The sequence below is a fragment of the Astatotilapia calliptera genome, chromosome 19 (assembly GCF_900246225.1).
Source record: "Astatotilapia calliptera chromosome 19, fAstCal1.2, whole genome shotgun sequence".
Taxonomy (NCBI): Eukaryota; Metazoa; Chordata; class Actinopteri; order Cichliformes; family Cichlidae; genus Astatotilapia; species Astatotilapia calliptera.
In genome coordinates this window covers 20,618,798-20,641,457 of record NC_039320.1, presented here as the reverse complement: position 1 = coordinate 20,641,457, position 22,660 = coordinate 20,618,798, and the positions used below count along the sequence as shown (strand labels likewise).

Here is a 22,660-nt window from a genome sequence, read left to right as displayed (position 1 = left end):
GACATCTAGGGGTCAAGCCCACACCAAACAGTGGTCCTCAGGCAATCTGGTATTGATTTTCACTCGTTTGGGGATGAATGTGGATGGGAGGGAGGGAGACGAGGAGAGGCAGTAGGGCAGTCTAAGGGTCTCGTGAGTTGTCAACTTGACAGTTTAACCCCTTTTGGAGAAGAACAAACAAACAGAGGGATCTCTTGGGCTGACAGTGTTGATCTGTCATAGCGATGACACTGCAAAGCCCCACAGAATGGCCACACAGGAGAGGCGAGTGAGGAGGAAAAAAGGAGGGAGGGTGAGCTGATACAGATATGCACAGGCACATTCCTTAAGACTCAGAAGATAGGACTATGCTCCGCTCACCTTAAAATAAAAATTCAGGAGGACAAAAAAAGGACCATTCAACTGAGTCTTTAGTCTGGGTTTAATTTAATGTTATGAAAATCAAAAATAAATACAGTAACTTCTGTGTATGGTTTTTCTTATAAACCTGTTTATGTTATGATGGCAGACATTAGATCAGACCAAAGTGGAACTTCAGGACCTATTTTGATCATTTTCCATGTCAAAAAGTATGGGTATCCCTGATATAGCAGTACTGGTAATGGTCCACAATCACACAGACACTCAGATGTCAGTGCTCGTCTCTTGTCAGTCTGTGAAGGCCATCACCCTCAAGCACCTTCCTTCTCATGTCCTTAAACACTCGAAGACCCTTCCACTCTTTCCCTCAGACTACCTCATCGTTTTGTCACATTGCCAAAGGGGACTCCATTACCCTAGCTAACTCTCACTTATACTTAACTAACACACACACACACACACACACACACACACACACACACACACACAAAAAGGATAGTCACAACTAATGCTGCCCACATCAAATTAGAGAGGCCCCTATTGTCCCTATTACGGCCCGGCAATGCTCCATCATCACGGATGCTACGGGGTCCCTCACTTGTCAGAAGTTGTCAGACAGATAGGGAGACTGGATACACACAGCTGACAGGTAATCTTAATGTCTTCAATTAGCCCAATTAGGCCTGTCATAAACAATTCGATAAGTGTTCAACCAACGCAAACAGATAAACGCACGCACAAGCGCACCAAAGTACACACGCTCACACACCAAGGTCTGCAGGGTATTAATGAGAAGGGTAATGGGTATATCAGTGGACGGTTGACTTGTCTTTTGTTTCAAAGAGGGGTGTGTCCCCATCCTTTGCTCTCAGCTGTGCACTGCTGGCTGCTACCTGGTCAGTTCAAATTGTACCATCTCCTTTCATTAGCACATCGCCGACTGAGAATCTGAAAGGCCGTGACAAAATTCATTTGAGACGAGTGGGAGCAGATTGCCTGAAGCAGGTGCTATAAGGGAGATAAAACAAAAGCAGCACCTTTGTGAGGCTCGGTGTGCACATGGCTGCGTGTGTTTTCCATCTGTGTGTGTATGTGAGAGAATTTTCCCTGGTCTTCAAATTCTGTTCTTTTCCTTGCTGCGGTAAATGGGTAATGACACAAAAGTGCTTTTGACAAAAAAGGAAAGGTACCAGAGAGGAATCGGCCCAGCACACTCGGAGCATTTACAAGGCTGTGGTGAAATCTAAATATTATTTGAAGCGTGACTAAACAGGCCAACACCTTTCTGTGCAGAGGATGTGTGCTAGCTAACGCTGTTTGATTTGGTCTTTCCTTTATAATATCTTATCGCCGAGCAAAGGTGGCACCCACACTGCATCCTCGCCTTTTGTCCTCTATACGTTTCTTTATCTATTTGCATTCTCTATCAATACAAGTTTCTGCAGGGACGTGGAACATGTTGAAGGGGCTGTGAAGCACAAGCTTATGTTTAAAACGGAGATTCCACAGTTTGCAAACACGAGCGTTGTGCAAAGTTAGCATCAATATTTGAACAAGAACTTCACATCAACACTGCCTTGATCTTATGTGCAGAGGCCTTGAAATGCCCCCCGTCAAGCAAAACTCTGACATTTTCAATGCAGCACTGGTCTCGGGGCATTTTTTTCTTTAAATTTAAGGCAAGAAAAGAAATGAACAAAATACAAATGTAACAAAGTTAAAACAACGCAGTGATCTGAATAGTGAAATCCCAAGGCACATTTTCATTCAAGGAGTCAAACTGGGACATGAAGACAAACCAACTGCTATCAGCAAGATCTGTGATGGACCTTTAACTCTACTTCTGATCCTTAACTCAAGTGACGGCTGGAAAACCATCCAAGGAAAAAAAAAAAAGGCAGAAAGAAAGAGAGAAAGAGAGAAAAGCCTTCACCGGGAAGTTGTAATAGGAAATTGCTCTTGGCAACTATTTGTTCAAGCACCAGATTTTTTTCGTCTTTATGCCAACCCAGTGAGCCCCCATTGGAAAACAGGGCAGGTCCCCCTAATGAGTAATCTATTTCAAAGCAGTCGTGTCTGGGCATGACAGTTTACTGAGAGGCTTGAAGAACTGGTAATTACCAGTGTTACGGGGCAATTAATGCATATTACACTGCGGCACTCATGGCGGTGACTGTCAGCTCCCCAATAAAAATGAGCACTCTTCAGCTAAAGGGTGACATTAATTGGGCCCTTAATGACTATGCAGAGGAACCAAGCCAAATAGGAACAAAACAGGGGACTCGCTCTGACACTAGCAGAGGGCTGGAAATTGGACTAAAAATGAGATTAATTGCTGTTTAGAAGGAAAAAAAAAGGGGGGGGGGGAATGTGGTGAGGGGAATGGGGAGAAAGAGGTTGGGAATTATAGGGTGCAAAGAGCAAGAACCGTTCATACAGATGACAATTCAATTAATTATTTTATATTGTATTTTCTATACCTTAAGAAGTGCAGACAGGCCTCAGGCCCATTTCAAGGGTTTTGTCTTGATATGGTGCTTATTGCATAAAGAGCTATATAAAAAAAACCTAAAAGGCAGCTTCAGATTCCATATGCTCTCGATTTAATGAACATTATCTAAAAATTTCATTCAACCATGTGCACATAACACAAAGGGGGAGTAAACATAGCAGTCAGGATGTAAATGGGGGAAAAAATAAAAAAACTCTTAAGAAGTAAATATTAAGCATTTCTGGGTTACACACTTTCCTATGAAATATAAGACTTTTAGTATGTCCTTTCACTTAAAAACAGTCTTAAAACCTTCAGCAGAGCTTTCATGAAAAATAAATCAAGTAAATCTACCAAATTGCAGGCCTTCCACCCACAGAAATGTTGGTTAAAAAGAGATCAAGGATATGGGGAAGACACGAAGTAATTCTGATTAATGTTGCTAAAGCTAGGCACGTACTGAGCACCACCTGAATATGCAAGCCCCAAATCATGAAAATATCAGCATGCAAAACATGCCGTCATTTGCATACATTTTGGATTTTGGATTTCCGTGCTATTTAAATATGCAGTTAGAAATAGTCCAGCACTGCCTCTTGCGCTGTCACGCTGCACACTCACACTGTCATTGGTCCTGATAGAACTCCTTGCTTCAAAGGGAGCTTTGCAATGGAGAAGAGAATGAGCAAATATTTGAATTGCAAAAACACATCATCTTCCAAGGGGAGAAAATTCAAGACAACTTTTTAGAGTTAAAGACACCCCCAACCCCCAGCAAGCTAACCCTCTGCATACGGCACAAAAAAAGTCAACATATTCATAGTGTAAGCACACTCCTCACTAATTTACCATATCCAAATTTGCGTAATGGGATATGACATATTTTAGAGGGGATTGCGGGGAAAAAAAAACCTTTAATTTGAGGAGAGAACCATAAAATGTTTAAGCTGCTCCTGTATTTAACCGAAATCCACCATATAAATCCAGGTTCTCAGACAACCTGACATGGGTTTGATTACAGAATGAAGTGTAATTAGCCACTTCAGTTATCCCGTAGAAGGTTGGAGTGAGCAGCACCACCATCCTTGCTAGATATTTTAGCATAACTAAAGAGACCTTTACATTCTACGGGAGTACCTTTCCTCTCAGGATTCAGCACAGCCAGTTTATAGCCATTTACACGCAAGCACTCCAGGAGAATCTCAGTCGCCTTCCAACTTTTGCAAAAGTTAGAGAGAAAGTGCAATAAATAATCTTCGTGACCAATCAATAATATGACTCAGAGCATATTTGAAAGTATGAGTTCCTCACTTGGTTGCCAGAATAAATAGAACATTTAAGCCAAAAGTTACAAGTCTAGAAATGAAGGCCATGAACAACATTAACGGTACTAAATACCCATCACCAGACATCTAAAAAAACACCCCTGCACAGGGGAAAACACTCATCTCCTCTGTTTATGATTGCAAATGTATATACCACAGGCTGAGAACTACCTTGAATTTTAAATGAGGGAAAATTTAATAGTTTTACACACATACTAAGAAAACAGAATACAAGGGGAATTTCTGTAAGTATGCCTCTATAAGTAAGGCTATCAGATTGCTGCTGGAGAAAAAAATGTGTCTACTTTTTTTTTTGTAATGTCTGCTTTAAACATAAGACGAATGATTGTGGATTCAGATTTCATACGATAATAAGAGGTTTGAATTAGATTTACAATATTAGCTATGTTTTAAATAGCAGTTTGAACCAGTAGTCACTGTTGCAAAATGCTACATTTTTGTGATCTCTTAACACGCACTTAGCTTTAGCCACCCAAGTCCAACCCTCCTGTGGCCTCTACCTCTTGTGAGCTACAAACCTATGCGTAGACAACTTGGAGACAAGTTTGAACAGAAATCAAACCTGAATGACGGATAGCTTTACTACACAATGACCTCTGTCACTAAGTTCTTGCCCTAAATCAATGCTGGCGATAAGAGCCCTGCGCCAGTGCTCACCTTGGTATGTTCAGCAGCAGGCCTTATCTATGGCAGGAGGAAGTATGAGTAATAACTAAAGACAAGCTACGACAAAACCACTAACCCCACCTTGTCAAACATAATTTACAATGTATATCCCTTTACCTCCTCACCCCCCACCCCCTACCTCCCACTGCTGTTAAAGAGTAATTATGGGAACCAAAGAGATTTGGGACTGAGTTTGGATGATTAGCCCATTATAGTATGCTGGGAGAGGTTTGAGTACAAGTCAGAGCAGGGCTCATATTTTCACAAGAAAAGTGAAAAAGTCAGGCTGCTGTAACTTTTGCTGTTCTGTTGTACACTCATGGTTTCATTCACAAAAATATGAATAACACTCTTATATGTCAGCAGTGCCAGATCCATGGAAAGTGGCCAAACTCTGGTGATGTACACAGTGAGAGGCTAAAGGTTAAAGTTGAAAGAAAGGCTGACAAGAAGTCGACTTTATGAAGATTATAGCACTACAAACTCTGAGACCTTTCAATAGTTTTTCATTTGACTGTGTCTGATGAAGTATGTGTGTGAGACAGAGAAAGACACATAGAGCCAGGCAGGAGAGCGAGCATGCTTCCAGGCAGTTGCATCAAAATGGAGCCAGAGACCAAATATGACATCAAACATTGCAATTAACTGACCCCTTTCTCTTAGAGTCACAGTTTGAAAAGCCGTGCCTTTAAAACCCTGATTAAAATATGTTTGCGCTCTCATTCAAAATGACATTTGACAAGGTTAGTAATATTTCAACTAACTGTAAAAACATTCTTGCAGACGTAATCCTTTTTTCCATCACTTTGCAGAGGCGCAGGTAACCTCCGAGTGAGTTTCCCATGAACTCAGTGCTAAAATTTGAAAACAAAACGGCTGGGGGAAGGAAAAAAAAAGTTCAAAAGTTTCACTCGAGTGTGTTTTGTTTCACCCGGGCAGCTGAAGCTAAATGTTTTCTGATCATTATTCAGAGCATTTATCCCCTTTCTAATTCAAACCACAATGAGAATTTAAAACGCAGCCAGGGTTTTTTCACTTTATTCCCTCCGACCACGAACTCCATCCTTAGCAGGGACCCAAGGGGGTGAAGACTGTCAGCATGTCTGAGAATAGAGTTCCTCAAACCGTTAAACCCCCTCATCACCAAATTAGGAGGTGTATTCTGGAGCTTAATGGTATGTCCAATGGAAAGTTGAATAAAAAGTTATGCAAGATGTAATTTAACGGTGCATGACAGTATATATTTAAATATAAACTGTATATGAAATATTTTTTACATGGGTTTAGGAGTACCAACTTTGGTTTGGAATCAACTTTGAGTCCAAGTTTTAAAAAAAGGAACGCAGTCAGAAAACTTAAGTAAACAAAAAGAAAACAGCGTCTGAGACAGTCATTGGTTCTGACAAAACAAGTGGGAGATAAGCAATGAAAAAAATGGGAAGAGATCAGAAATGGTCAAGCCAAAACTCTGTCTGAAGTTAACAGTTTTCAAATCCATTCCAATCGCAGGAGAAGAGAATGTGAAGTGTCGGGCTGGACAGTGAGCCAGCAGAGGCTTTGCTGCAGCTGCGCTCAAATGGAAGTGGCACTTTCTATCAGAGGCCTTTCACCAGACAGCTCTATTCTGCCCGTTCACTTTTAACCTCACAGACACATAACAAAAAGATACGAGTGGTCATTTAAGACGTGCGCACTCGTCATTGAAGAGACAGATTCGGGGTTTAACACTGGGATAGACTCATGGTGCGAATGTGCCAACTGATAGAGATATCACTCAAAATGAGAAATAGATTTCTTTGACATCTCTATGGCGGCCATTCAAAGGGGGTGGGGTCAAAGCCTCAAACTCTGTTAAGAGTTTAGATTTCACTTGTTCAGAAATATATGCCCCTGTTAACTTGCATCAGTCTAGAGGAAAAGGATTGCGTGCCATCTGTTTCGGCTTATGGTGAAAAATCACATCAACAAATGTTACAGGATTTTTTGTTCCAAAATCACATATAGACCTCCTCAACGAAGTTTATTTCAAAACAGTCATAAAAAAACAAACACAGAACAGAAATACTGATACCATCAAAGATGTGGTGAAAAATATATAAGCAGAAATTTTCTTGTGTTCATTTTATTCTACACAGTTTTCATAAGAGCCAGCAGCCAGACGCATTTTTTTCTTCCAATCGTTTATAGACCTGACAGAGTTTGTGCAGACAAATCTGCTGACCTGATAGATCCTGTACATTAACCCCAAGAATTGATGAGCGAAAGCAGAAGGTCAGCACTTGGACACAGGCTCCTCATGTGTCTTTGATTACACACTCCCACTAAAGGATAGGCAGGCAGAGATGTTTAAGCTATCAGGCAATCAGACCGCCGAGAGACGTGAAACTCAAACCAGAGACAGGAGAAGGAAAGGGCTGCCTGGGAACAAAGATGGGGGAAGAGGGTTCTGACGAAGCTCTTTAACAAATGCCAGGCCAGTGAGGGGAAAAACTCAAATGTGCTTATATCTCTTTCAGTGTTTCTGGCAACAATGCAAAGAAGTGAATTAATACTGAAATATAAAACATTGTTCTCAAAAATAAATATCTCTTCATATGGTATTTAAACTAAATTACTTTTGGTACATCAGTCACAATGACTGCTACTGGATACAATCGGATATAGGATTTAAATATGAGAACAAGCAATTCAAATGTACTTTTGAATAGAAATTAGGTCATATGACAAATGATAAAAAATAGAAATCTCTTCTTAACTGCAGTTGAGAATGCTTAGAGTACATTTAAAATAGCATGGCTGCTTTTGAAGTCATTTGGAGGCCAACTGGTGTTTTTTTTTTTAAATATAATTTATTTTATTCTTTAAAATCCTTTCTGTTACTTGCTGCATTATCAGAGAAGAGTTTGTGAGATATAACAAAAACAGGAAGAACTTTGCCTCCTGGTTTAGAATATCAAAAGCTTTTTATAGGTATAAATCACCAAGAGCCTTTTGTCAGGATCTTTTTAACTTTCATACACACACAGATGAATGTGAGCCAGGAAAGCACTTAAAACTGCAGTACACACATGCACATGTATTGCAAGTGTACGGTTTTGTGTGTGTGTGTGTGTGTGTGTGTGTGTGTGTGTGTGTGTGTGTGTGTTTCTTCACTGTATATGATCAGAATTCTGCTGGTAATATTAGTTACAGAAATCCAGTCATTACTTGTTTGATTAAGCGAGAAAAAAAGATACAAAGCTAAAAGCGTGGAAGCTAAATAAGAGGCTGAAGTCAGTGTGGAGGGGAAAAGGAAACAAGAATGAGCGGGAAAAAACAACAACAATAAAAAACAAGGTTATGTGAGGGACAGTGTGTCTATAAAAAGAAGCCTACTGTCTAGGTTATCTATAAGGAACCACTTATCACAAGCGACCAGCTTCACACAGTGACTGATGGGCCTCTACAGACCACGAGTACCAGCACATTATCTGGTACACACAGTGCTGCTCTTTAAACACAAAAGGCAGAAATATGAAGCATTGTTTCCTTGGTTGTCATTTGTTAAAAAAGAATTCTTTTATTTTTGGACTGGAATAAAAAAAAAGTGTTTACCGTTTCCGTGCCAGCAAATACACAAAGACAATGCTGACCAACATAAATTAATGCTAAATTAGCCTAATTGAACCATTAATTTCTCGCCATGACCGATTTATAGCAGAACTCGCAGGTCTTTAAATGAAAAAACTAGATCAATATAACAGATACTACTCACACGTACTCGCATTATCTCTAGAACTTATCTAGATAGAAGTGAAGATATTTAGCACCTGTGAGTGTGCAGGCCTTTGTGTGATGCATATAAAGCATCATGTAGTGTGTGACAAATCTATTTGTCCCGCTGTCAAGAAAATATTACTGCAGGTTTAACATCACATTGAGGGTAATGTAGATTTGAATGTCCTTTAGAGGTCAGACAGCCATTAAAATTCTCCTGTTAGACTGACTTTTACAAAAAGCCTTTCGATTCCTTGCCCACTAGTCTCTCTGTGCTTTTGACAAATGCTGCTGGCTTCTTCCTGGATTGAAACCCAGAAGGTCAATGTAGAGGAAAAAAGAAGGAGAAGAAGGCGGCGAGACTGAGAAAATGAGGGGGGGAGGAGTGAGTCTTTTTAAGTGTGATGACATACATCGTGAAAGCTGACAAAAAAAATGTACGTTCATCTTCAAAAAGTTCCATACCAAAACAGGAATTCATGGAGCAGACATGCTTGCACCTCATTTTACTTCAGGCTTTCCTCTCCATCTCACAGTGTCACAGGCAAGCAGCAAGACAGGAGGAGGGGTATATATCGCTGGGGTGCCGCTTTCTGTCCTGCTCTTCGTTTATACACACAGCGCGATGTCAAAGCTGCTCTCACATTCAATGGTAAATGACAAATTTGGATAATGCACACATACAACCCTACCAACATAAATAGGAGACATGGGGCTTAACCAGAGCTAAATCCTGAGGCTGCCAGAGACCTGAGAGTGCGGATTACACCCCAGACGTCTTAAACAATGCACCCAAATGTGCATCCTTAAAAGTATGAAATCCTTGAAGCATCACGGCCGACTTGTCATTTACCATTAATATTCCAAGTAGCTTGCTCTGTGAGGGCTAGCATTGCACTTCTGTGGGCTGACGTTCCCCAAAACAAACACTTGCGAAGCCCTAAAGGAACCACCACTGTGGATGGCTATTTTTCTTGCTGTGGAATATTCTACGTGAGGATGTCATAACAAAGGAAACAATAAAAGAGGCCACGTTCCTGCACTGCATGGGGCATCCATAACTATAAATAGCAGGAAGGCTATGCGGAGACAGTTATGCTTTATCAGAAACCCCCCCCCCCCCCCCCACAAAACAACTAGAATTTTCTATTGATATTAAGTGCCCAAAACTACACAACAGAAGAAAAACTGTAAGCCAGAAAAAAAAAGCTCTTTCTTAAACATCACAAGAGAATAGATTAATTGAGAAACTAAAAGACTGCTGGCTGGTGCTATAATGAATCTATTCAAATATTGTTTCTGTCACTTTAGTGACTATCAGCTATTCATTAAAGGCTAATATTGCCATGGATACTTTTTTATTTATTTATTTTTCACCCCCTTTCTTTGTCTTGCACATTTATGACAAGAACCTGAGGTAAGGTATGGCAGGGCACAGGTCTTGGAGGTGTCACACTGTCACCCCAGAAGCGCCAGTACCTGTCCTCAGGGATGGCCTTGTAATGTCCAGCCTCATTGAATCAGTGGCAGCCACGGCCTTTGGGCTCCCTCGCTCAGGTGACATCCCCTATCTGCTCTTCCTTTGTGATGTCCTAGATGCTGAGGCCTTTAATACTCTTATGCCACTGCATTAACTGGGACTATACGAGAAAACATGTGCAGAAGCACACAAGGTCAAAACATTATTTCTAAATATGAGCAGCTTCAGTCATATATAAACAGTTATTTAAGTGAACACAAACTACATTTATGGATCCAAATATCTAGAAGAAGGCCTTACATATTTTAAAGCTAAAAGTACCAGCTGATGAATTCAATAGGGCATATCAAACACCCACTGTAACATTACACTCCACTCCACTAATTAGGCATTCCTGTTATCAAGGCTTTAGAAAGTTCAACAAAAATGATGGACATGTCCATTAAAAATGGATGGCAATGTTCAATATCATGAATCGAGAAATTAATTTGATGTCGCAAATGGATTGACATTCTGAGACTAACAGGCTTAATGCGCAATTTCATCTGTAAAACCTACAGCATGCAGCCCTTGATATAACTAGAAAAAGTTCACAAAGAACTGGAGATTTCTAATTGTGGTCGTGTCAACTAATATAAAACATCACAAAAATCTTAGGTATGTCTATTTATGAGGTAATGTGTCAGCAAGCAGATTATTGATGTTATAGGAACGGTCTGGTGAGACTTTGGAATTATGACTCTCTCATTAGTTTTACCATTTCCTCCATCACAAAAGTGTAACAAAGGACGCACATAAGCAGATAAGAATGGAGATCAATGAGTGCTTTTGGTGCATGAGAATTTTATGCTACTAATTATGTGGGGACATAAATTATCAGCATTACAACAAGGCCTTCAAAATTACTGAAACAAAGGAGCCAGATGAAACATAATGCGTGTGTGTGCATTCAAGTCTCACTAAATTTGCAAGTGGTCAAGCCAGATGATGTATAATAGCAAACCCAAAAGTCTTAACCCCCATTTCATATGAGGGAGAAATGAGGCATACTGTCCCATTATTTTGCTATAAATCATTTTTTGTGGACGTCTGACAGCTTTTTATCAGATCTAACCTTTTCAAGCCTCCATTAAGAGTGCTAACATTTTCAACTCTGACACATTTGCAGTTTACGAATCGCACAGCTGATTTACTTTGGGAGGAGGGGAGCTGGCGTCCACGCTCATTGTCACACAGGCTTTTCATTGTGTTCGGCTGGGTGGAATAGGGAAAGGGAACGAAGGGAAAGAGCTGAAAAGTGATGAATGAGCTCTGAATTACACTCGTTTATACCCACATTTACATGTTTAATCTACTAAAACACGATAAAAAAGTTATTTTCTTGGTTGCTGCATTTTCTGATTTACCTGATTGATTATTTTTGGTACACAAATGCTGCAATAAAGGCAATTAGCTACCTCAATGAACCTAAAAAGTCTGGCGGGTTAACAATAAGCATGCAATAAGGTTTCTGAGCCTGGATATATTGTAGTTTTGACAGTTTTCTGCTCTCCTGATAATAAGGACCAGTCATTAAACTTTAGCTCCATCAAGTATAAAAACTTATTTAGTTTTTTTTGTCCTTCATTCTAAAAAAGTAGCCTTTACAAGTGGTTTAATAAGCAACTATAATCTTTTTTTTTTTAATTATCCAATTATGTCAACTATTATTCAGTCAAATGGTAAAAACCCAAATCTCTATTGCTACATAACTTAGGCAAATGTTTCAACAATATTTGAGTGCAAAAATAATCAAGAAGTCAGCAAATAATAATTATCTCCATGGTCTCTGGATTAAAGTATGAGATCACCTAGACAGACAAATGCATGAGCAGAATTTGAATTGCTGCTTGCAGAGTTATGGAAGGAACTTTGCCAAGCGTAATTGATATAAGTACACCATAATCAACTAGGGGCAGTTAAGGTGCTACCACATAAGAGTCCATATTTCATTACATGCTGTGTTTAACCTTATCCACTTCTCCTAAAACACACAAGAGGCTCATTATGTGTTTAATATTCACCAGCAGGTGAATAATTTTTATGCAACTCTGATAGTTGGGCGAGATGGATCACTCAATTATCTGAACATCCGTCAGAGCAGAGGGCTCACTGGCTCTGGAACGCCACCAGCTAAGATTGATGGCTGGAAGACACCAATAGCTGCTGTTTCACCATCTCATCCAGGCACTGGGCCTGAACACGCTGTCTGATTCTGCAGAAGACTGTCTTTTTCTCTCCATTTTTTTCTGTCCTCTCCCTTTTTTTCTTGGGAGCATTGTAGGTGAAGCGTCATTACCCCTCACTCCACTGAAGAGGGGTTCATTATGGGGTTACTGTGTTGGCAAGACTATTGTTTGGATGATAAATGCAGTTGGTGAGGGCTTTGGAGGGAAAATTAGTTATGTTTTTTCTATCCGTCTACAAAAACACATCCTTACTCTGTAATGCTTGAGGGCAAGTGAAGAACAATTAACACAGTTCTGGGTAACCCAGCTCAGTTAAAGCAAAGAAGGAATTCATGAAAAATAAGCAAATCACTGGAAATGTCAATCAGAGGCAATGAAGTAATTACAAACACTGGTGTGCCCTTCTTAGGGTGGTCAAAAAGGAAACTGAACAGTTTAGACTTTGAAATCGGACTGAGCAATGAAGGAATGGACAAATATTTCAAACATCAACCTGTTGGTTGATGTTTAAAACTGAGACCAACTAACGAGAGATGAAGTGAAAAGTGAAGTAGACACTATCTAGCCCAAAGCGAATGAGTTCTTAAACCAAAAACACGAGACATTATATCATGTATATGGAGTAGGGACTTACAGATAAAGATTTAAACAGCCCACACCTATGGCTAAATTCAACCTTCTTTTGGATCTCAACAAAACACCTAATTCTGTACATGCTGCAGTACTAACACACGGTCAACATCACACATCCAGACCGACTAACAGAGGACTGTTATAACATTGTCTTTGTTGTTGCCACTGCTTAAACAAAAGTCTCCAAGACCGCATTTGACATGTTAACAGAATCAGAGGAAGAAAAAAAAAAAACAGCCTTGCCTTCAGCTGGTAATGATACCGTTCTCTTTTCACCTGCTGCTCTTAACAGGTTATAGTTTTGTGTCATTGCGTTTCCAAACACAAACATGAACATCAGGGACTACACTTGTACTTCAAATGATCATGCGTATGGTCTAACAGAAAGATTAGGGCACATTTTGAAATGTCAGTTGTAAATGTCAAATAAAATTTACAGAGGTGCTGAAAAAGGTGGGGTCTGACATTTTTTCTTTCTCTTTTTTTGACACAGAATGTTTGTCTGACTGGCTGCTGGCTGACGTGATAGGATCTACTTTGTCAGTACCTTAATATACTTGGACAAGGCTAGCCTTGTGAATATAAATGAAAGACACATATGAGCAAATATATAAGGCTCAGACTAACACAAACTATCCAACCAAGCTGCAAGTATTCCAGAAAGATCAGCATTTGGCTGCAACACTGATCAGATAGCATTTCACAGTGTCGATGAGCTCAGGTGGTAGAGCAGATCAGCTACTAACCGGAAGTTTGGTGGTTCAATCCCAGGCTTCTCCAGTCTGCATGCCAAATATCCTTGGGCAAGATACTAACCCAATGTTGCTCTCCGATGCATCCATCGGAGTGCGAATGTGTATGAATGTTAGATAGTAAGCACTTAACAAGCTTGTGTGAATGGGCGTGATTGGGTCAATGAATTAGTAGTATAAAGCTTTGAGTCACTCAGAGTAGAAAAGCGCTATATAAGAACCAGTCCAGTCCAATGCAACACTTTAAAAACCTCTTGAATCAAAGCTGAAAGCCTGGACTTTAGTCACATCTTGACTGTTTGATTTAAAATCCAGTGTGGTGGTGTTCACAGGTAAGATTACAAAAACTGTGTCCTTGTCCAAATACTTTTAGACCTAATTCTATGAATACATCAAATCTCAAACTAATCTCATTATATCACGTACTGCACACATTCTAATAAAACATACAGACATGAGAGAAACCTCCAACTGGTCATGGCAGATGGTTGCCCCTCCCAAGCCTGGTTTAAGTTTGTTTGTATTAAAAGGGAGTTTTTCCTTCTCACTGTCACCAAGTGCTTGCTCAAAGGGGGCAGTTTACTTGTTGGGGTTTCTCTCTATTATTGTAGAGTCTTTACCTTACAATATAAAGCACCTTAAGGTGACCGTTGTTGAGTACTTTGTTACTCTGTGTTTTGAAAAGTGCCATACAAATAAAGTTATCATAATTCACTGAACACAGCATCAATGACGAGAACCTGCACCACCATGTCAGCTAACCATTAGTGGAGGATCAGGGCTATAGTGTGATATGGGAACCTGGTGTCAGCCAAGGCGAAGATGTGGACTCCACTTGTTTGTGTCCACTCTATTCAGGTTTCAAATTAAATATTAAATAGGTCAGTATGTTCTACAGGTTATCACTTCTAAGATTCATTGAAAAATGTATTTGCGCACATATACCTCTGTCCCGCCACCGTCAGGACCTGCTCCTGTCCAAAAGTTCTCATGCTACAGAGGCCAGGCATTAGTCACCCATTTCCTTGCTTCCCTTCCAACACAATGTGTTTATTCAACAAAACAATCAAGCTCACAGGCAGACCATTCAGGCTCTAAAGGTCTCAGAGAACATGAGTGAATGTGGAAGTAGTGTAATGTGCAGCTGTAGCATGTGGAATCCTGTGGTTAAAGTGGCCTTTGCCAGAGAGGAAGTGGTAAGCATTGGCGGACAGAGATAGGAGTTCTTTATACAACTGAGAATACCTGATCATAGTTTCTAGTGAAAAAGGAGAAGTTATAAAGAATATGAAAACTGATAAAATAACATTGGCAAATTTTTGATGGCCAATAAAGTAAACAAAACAGATAAAAAAAAGAGAGGGCTCACCTGTTCCAATAGCTCCAGAATTGTTCATTGAGATAGGTTTGATGGCTTTGATCATCTCCAAAAGAGGCTTTGCTCTCAATCCAGTGTACAATGTGTCCTTCCACAGCTTTTCATAAATAACAAAACACAGCAAATCTAAGAAAACTAGTTAGACGAGGTCATTTGTTTTGTTTGTTTCTTCAGTCATATACAAAAAATCCCAAAACTTTTTGACAATAGAGATGCCTAAGGTTGAAGTGAGGTTACATTCATAATGTAAATACTAACCAACTGGAACCTCCAGGATGATATCAGGTGTTTTGTCGTAGCCCATAGTTCTCAGGTGGTTTTCATCTATTGAAAATAAAAGTTTAGAAATGTTATGCTTGCTGTTTTGCAGTAACCTTCTATATGAACAATCAGTCACAGGCTGCTGATCTAACTGCTTTCACAAAGATGCTGGCAACAAACCGCTCAGCGTGAGCAAAGCAGAAAAACAGCAGTAGAGCACAGCCAGTGTAGTTAAACCATTATCTACATCTGCCACGTATTTGCTGTCACTGCACAAAATACTCTAAACTCCAGTTACAGTATTGCTCTCTTTGGCAGTGCTTTATAAAATATACAGAAAGGAGACAAGGCTGGCATTATAGTCTCTGCAAGCCTGACCCTTGCCTGCACAAGCTGTAGCCATTGTCCTTGACTTCTGGCGTGCTCTAGCCATTATCCCTCCAACACCTGATTTCTCCATTAAATCTCACTGACCAGGTCATTCAGTTCCAAAGGCCTGCCTCTTTGTCTTCAGCCAAGCTCAACTAATGGGGCATGGAAGAGAATTGTGGCTAGATGGAGGGTGGCGGTTAGTGCTGGTGAGGAGGTAGCATCAGCCACGGATGAAGAAAGAGAGCAGAGAGAGGTCACCGAGGCTACCAGAGGACTGTGGTAGATATCCAGGCATCCAAGATGTTGTAATGTCGGTGTAGAAATGTGTTTGTGTGTATAAGGATGGGAACCTCTGTACACACCCACTGGGCTGTTGACATTCTCATGTGGCTCTGATCGCCTTTTTTAGATCAGCTTTGATTAAAATTAATGGTCCATTCCTGCTGTTGGGTAGCTTATTTCCAATCCATTTATCAGATGGGGTGAGGCTGCTTCAGTGGCCCTCGTGCCCCTCGAACTCTGACAGCTTTAGAACAGTCTTCTGTACAGCCCTGAAGAAAGGTCAGCACTCCATGTCCAAATAAATGATACGGCCGTAATGACAGTGGGAATGATTCTTATTCTTCATCACTCATCTGACCTAGTAAATGATGATGGGATGGGGTGATATGAGGATGGGGGGATTCTATAGTTCCATACCTGAACATTCCATCTTCATTTAATTTGATCTGAATATGGCAATAGCATCAGAAAAATAGATGATATTCAGAGAACAATCTGTTTGATTTTCTGTAAACATCAAATCCCCCAAAACAGCTTTACGCAGAGAGAAATATAAATAAATAAAAAATATTTGCAGTCAAGAATGTCCATATGGTTCCAATATGACTTATGAGTTGTTTTCATTTTCATGTTAAAATGTAATGAGAAGGTCAAAGGATGGCTTACCCAGAAAGGAAAGGTTCTTCTCCTTCAGTTTTTCCCGGAGCAGCACTTCATGCTCATGGCCTATGGCGCTGAGAATCGAGTCAAGGATTCCAACAATACTACGATACATTTGACTTTTAAATTTAAATTCTCTGGAAACCAGAAAATTCAGTGCTCGACTACATGCACATGTTTACCATCAGTTACAGTTAAGAATCTGCTCTTCTCCATTATTGATTTACTATGCAAAGCAAAAGCCATTTCTCCTCATGCTAACATACAGTAAAGCATAATCAGAGTTCGGGTCAAGTTAAATCTGCTTTCACAACAAATCTCTGAAGTGCATTATCTAAATAAGAAAGAAAAAACAAATGCCAATTTGACAAAATGCATAAAGTGCATAGATGAGATACTCTGCCTAGTACTTTATAATATTTGAAGAAAAAATACTTTTAGAATAAATGCCATATTGTATTAAGGATGTGCAAAGCTTGAAGGCACATAAAAGGAAATATGCAATGATGATGGTTTTATTTTTGAAAGAGAAAAAGAAGCTCTTATAGAAATATATTACCCTCTAAAAACTAAAACAACCAAAATGGTTTCTAATTACATAAATATATATATATTTATACATACTGTAACTAGTAGCCACGCAACTGATTCAATGTGTGGATGACTTCTTTGAAAGAACATAGCAGTGCGGTGGTTATAATGAACTCTCTGTGGCAGAGTAACTGATTTTAAGTTGACACTGAGAGGACTGCCACAGAATGTTAAAAAAGGGGGGGATGTGGAAGGAGGGTATAGGGACAAGGTTGACTGGCTATGAACAGAACAACACAGCCCCACCACGGGCAAGAAAGCCTGGACAGACACAATAACATACGGACGTGCACGTGTACACCGACTCAAATAATTCTCCTCCCTGAAAATAGCTGATCTGCTACCCAGCTGGTTGCCCCTAAAAAAGCCCGAGCTCCATTCTGCCCCTACAGCCAAGGTCCTACTAGATGAGTAGGGGGTGTGTGTAGGTGGGGAAAGTGTGTGGGAAGAATAGTAATGAGGTGGACAAATTAATTATAAATGAATAATAAATCATTACCTTAAGTTAGACAAATGTAGTAAAAACTTTCTGTAGTGCACATCTGAATAAAATGATCAGAAGTAAATAGTAATGAATTAAAATGCATTTAAAAATATGTATGTAACAGTATTAGCTCTTTTTCCTGTTCCAAAAAGCTTTTGAATTATATTTCTTTTCTTGTATCATAGAACATTGGGTCTGATTCACAGCATGCACATAGAGATGTATTTAGATCAGCCTATCCTCTCCTCCTCTTCCCTCCATCGCCTTCCAGCCCCTGTATGGATGATACTGGGATGGCAGGCAGGATGAAACACTTCCTCTGTGAAGCAGAACTTTTATGTCAGGTGAAGCCAGACACATCTCATCCCCTTCAATAGCTCCTCGTCAATTTCAGGCTTAAAATTTTATGGGATAGGATACTGTTTGATGCAGTCTACCAGCGGTCCATAACAGCAGTCATTTATTGTGCACTGAAAAGAGGGGGAAGAAATATTATGGCGTGCCAAAAGGGTGGGTGGGTGTAAGGGAGGTGAGGGAAGCCCATACACTGCTGGAAAAAAAAAGGAGAAAACACAGGAGATGCTGGCAGACTGGCAGGCATGACCGCCGGCTCTCACGTGACCTCATCAGCAAACATGAGCCGCTGATGCCGTCTGTCAGCCAGGTGTAGAGTACCATTTTTTTTTGAAAACTCACTGTGCACAAGCAATTTTCGATTTGTCAAGTAGAGACACAGCAAATGCCTTAAAATAATAACATTTCATATAATTAAATATAATTATCTCTCTCAGGCAATTAAACAGTTCTCTGGAAAATGTTAATTAAGTACAAAACTTAAAACCCTTACTTGGTAGACATTACTGGCCAAAATTTGGTCTGGAATTAAAGATGGCTCCTTCAGCATGCTGTTGAGGACTGATTTAGATGCTGAGAATAAGACAGCAAAAGAAGAGAGGGAGACAGACAGAAAAAGGAAAAAAATAATGACCAAATAATTTTATTCAAGAAAATGTCTAACTGCTGGATTTAACCAAGCAAAACAGTTAGTGTTATAAACAAAACCAGCCCGGACAGCCTCTAACCCACCAACCTGTGTACAGTATTTCTGCACTAGCCTATTAGATGGTTGCTTGGTGTCTGTACAGATTTTCTATAGATAAATGTTTCAGTCCAAAGCACAGGCGCTTCATGTAGTTTATCTATGTTATGAACGCTGACTATTCTGCATCTCTCATCCCTATTCTTGCTCTACTAACATTATAAATCAGAAAGGGAGGCCTGCGAATCGACTCGCTGTTACTGCAACAGCAAAAAATTCCTTAAATCATTTCTTAAAAAAGATTTGGATTAAATGGATTGTATCACCGTGTGACGAAATGGTTGAGGCACACCATTTTAGTGATATATATGTACACATGCGCCTGACAGATTTGGCGCATTAGAGACAATACATGGAATGTTTCTATTCACATTTCAGGCATGGATGGTGCCTATACCAACATCGCAGAAGTTCTCAAGCGCATCTAGGAAACTGCACACAGTATATAACGGTTATAGACACGATGGCTTATTTAAAAATTAATACAATTTTGAAAAAAAAAGTTACAAAAAAATGTAATAAATCAATTGATAGCCATCTGGATCATTAGGCCTCTGTTAGATAAATTTCACCCACAGAAAGGCAGGCTGTTCTTTTCTATGCTCTCATCCCCTACACACTTAGGGAAACTACCACAAACAAGATAGCCATTGCTATGATCCCTCATCTACCTTATGATGAAATAAAAAGTAGAGGAGGTGGAAGAAGAACAAAAGCGCCTCCTCCTTTCTTCGTCTCTATCTTTTCCTGCATAGGCTTTTTTTTCTTGTTTTGTGCAACCTGCTTTCTGTTTTAGTCTCTCCCAGCCAGCTACAGTGCTCCCCCAGCCCATCCCATAACCCCACACTCCCTCTTAGAGCTGCAAGGCACAGGGCAGTGCTTTATTTCTCTGCTCATTTTTCTCAGAGATTGGTACCTTCACACGCAGATCCATACCATGCTCCTGTGCAATGCGGGTGGTGGTGAAGAAAGAGGGTTATATTTTCCCCTTGAGTTAGGACACCTCATGACAAATGATAATGGATAATCAATAAAGTGGGAAATATGAGGCAGCAAACTTTATGAAGCCAGGAGACATATTACTCCCCAACAACACTGGTTTCCCTTAACAAAGTCACTACTCGACTGTGCCTAATAATCTGAAGGAAAATCAAAGGACCCGCAACCACATCAGCAATATTGGCAACTTATTCCACTTTAATGGCATTTTGATTGATTTTTTCCCTCTTCCTAATGGTCTTTTTATAGATTTGACGCTGTTTCTGCAAAACAGTAGTGTGTAATAAACCTCCCTGAAGGCAAACGTTAGCCATTAAAGCTCTTGTCTTACTAGCACTCATAATTGGAGGTTGACCACCACCACATTTTGGTCTCTCACATAACACACACTTTCAGGACTAGAATTCTCCCTGTCTCTCAAGCTCTTTGATATTTTTTTGTCGACGGCCATAATAAGTGCCAGGATCTCTTTCGTCTGCGCTTTTTGAGGGATGGGGTTAAAAATAGCCATAAAGAGGTGACCTTGGTGCTGACATTGTGGAATTTCAGCCAAGCATTGACCTGATGAAAATGGAAGGCCAGGCTGCTAATAAATCAGGATGCTTTTAAAATGAGTTTACCCTAATGCTCATTCATCACGGGCTGTAATGCCATTTGCAGGCCCAGGATTCGCTGCTGTGCACAAACACAGCAGTAAATAACAACAGGGCCCTTGCATCCTTCGCATCGTTGCAGCCTCCAACATCAGCATACATTTATTAAAGACGCCCCCGCCTTGCGCGGCAGCACACCTCTAGAACACCCTGAGCTCCTTTCTGCTATATGCAAACATACACACACAGAAACAAAAACACACAAGCAATGCTCTTTAAATACACACGCTCAAAGCACATACAGAGGCACACATAAAAATGCGTGCAGAAAAATAAAAAGCACAATCTGTAGAACACTAGACACGGAGAACAAAGCCCTGCAGCACAACTTTGCACCTTGTAAACATTCACCAAATTTACTGTAATTGTCCCATGCTGGTATAAATTCTGACTAAGGCACCATATCACACCGTCAACATCTGAACAAAAGGAACAGAGAAGAGGGGAATAATAGATGTGAAACGCTACACCTCCATAGGGATTTGCTAAAGAAAACAACCAGTGTAAACAAATCACAGGCCTGTTTTCATATGCAACTCCAAAACAAGATAAACTATATAAGGCAAGGTAACGGCAACAGAACCTTGGCATGTTTTCTCATTGCTTACTTTCTTTCATTTGTAACTACTGGGACTCCTCTTTTCTCCACTAGGGTGAAAAAGTCATTATCGCAAACACAAAAAAACAGAGAGAAACCTCATTAAATAGCAACATTTGTTGAGGGAGGACTGTAATAAACAATAACGGATGACGATTGTTATTACCCCTGACACTGATGAGCTCCTTTGTAAGTTTGTTTATTAATTAAAAAACCCACTATTTTCCACGGGTGGGGGTGGGCAGTTACCCATTTCCTCTATATGCCCACACCCCCGCACACTCCCCATGCGCAAGCCATTGAGCTGTGGAGGGGCACTCGTTCATCAAACTTCATGGAGCAAGGGAGAGACAGGTCCTGATAATGTGCACCGCTAAAGCTGATTTTCCATGATGAATCTCGGAGCATATAAATTGGCTAATATCTGAAAACATTTACAGATACTAGAGGAATTGACTACTTGTGGGACATGATGGATGAGGCTCTCCAACACTGGCCGACAGCTCTGCAAATCTCTGCGGTTGCCTAAAGCCCTCATTTGATTTTCCAATTTACTCCTTTTAAATTTATCCCCCCGCACTGAGAAAAAAGAAAAAAAAAACAGAAGATGGGAAAGAGAGAGAGTGGGAGATAGGGGGTGGGGGGTATGTGTTTCTTTTTAAACTATCTGTGGTGGTGTGTAGGTGCTAGTTGATGATATGAGGTGGTATCTCCTGTGCAAGAGGAACTCGGTCCCTGAAGAGGTTACTGGGGCAGAACTGATCTGCTTCCACCTGATTCCTTCTGATAGCGGTGAGATGAGACTCCACATTTCTCTGTGTATGTGTGCGTGTGTGTGTAGTAATAGTAGATCTGGGGAGGCACTGCTATGGAGAAAGGCTTCCCAGGTCAGGCCATTAGACTGTGGCAGAGGCTGACTGGAGCTTCTCTGCTGAAAAGGAGTAATTAGTATACATGTCAAGTGAAGTACCACGGTGCTGCTTACCTCCCTCGCAACCGCCCCCTTGCATACACACATGCACACACTAACACTCATGCTGTCTTTGCCTCCTTACTCCCTCCCGTCTTGCTAATGAAGTGCCCTTGCTCTCATTATTTGGAAAAAAAAGGCTTCATATACACACCCCATCTCTGCACATTGGAGAGGTGTAACAGAGAAGAGAGGAGCACTTGAACACAAGAGGGAAGGGACCATAACAGTCATAGCGACCACGTTGAAAATTTGCTCCGATAAGACCCAGTACGATATTCAGTTATCAACACGTTTTATCTGAGAAACATTAAAGTTATTATAAATCCTGTCAAGTAACCAAAGGATCATAGTAGACACTAAGATTCTCACAGTGTTAACATCAAACACGGGACATTTATAACCTTGCGTACAAGGCTTCTGTAAAGGAATGTGACAATAAATCTTAAAGGCGGTCGAATCACATAGTTACAAAACATGGAGTAGCAATCTAATCTGGAGCTGGGCCTTGGGAAAATGGAAAAGGTCAAATAGCTAGCAAAATTGCCTCCTCAAAAAGTATGTCTAAATCTAGAGGCACATCAACTCCTGTCAAAGGAGG

General features: G+C 40.4%; 1 protein-coding gene across 2 annotated transcripts in view; it reads right to left on the bottom strand.

Moving 5' to 3' along the window:
- cdin1 (CDAN1 interacting nuclease 1) overlaps positions 1-22,660 on the bottom strand; it is a 54,133-nt gene that overhangs the window by 12,890 nt on the left and 18,583 nt on the right. For both annotated transcript variants that reach the window (XM_026151980.1, XM_026151979.1), the window contains exons 7-11: positions 18,588-18,667; positions 18,161-18,210; positions 16,672-16,739; positions 15,349-15,414; positions 15,082-15,187 (exon numbers count right to left, since the gene is read on the bottom strand). In XM_026151980.1, the coding sequence (XP_026007765.1) occupies positions 15,082-15,187; positions 15,349-15,414; positions 16,672-16,739; positions 18,161-18,210; positions 18,588-18,667 (370 nt within the window). The remainder of the gene's footprint in view (positions 1-15,081; positions 15,188-15,348; positions 15,415-16,671; positions 16,740-18,160; positions 18,211-18,587; positions 18,668-22,660) is intronic.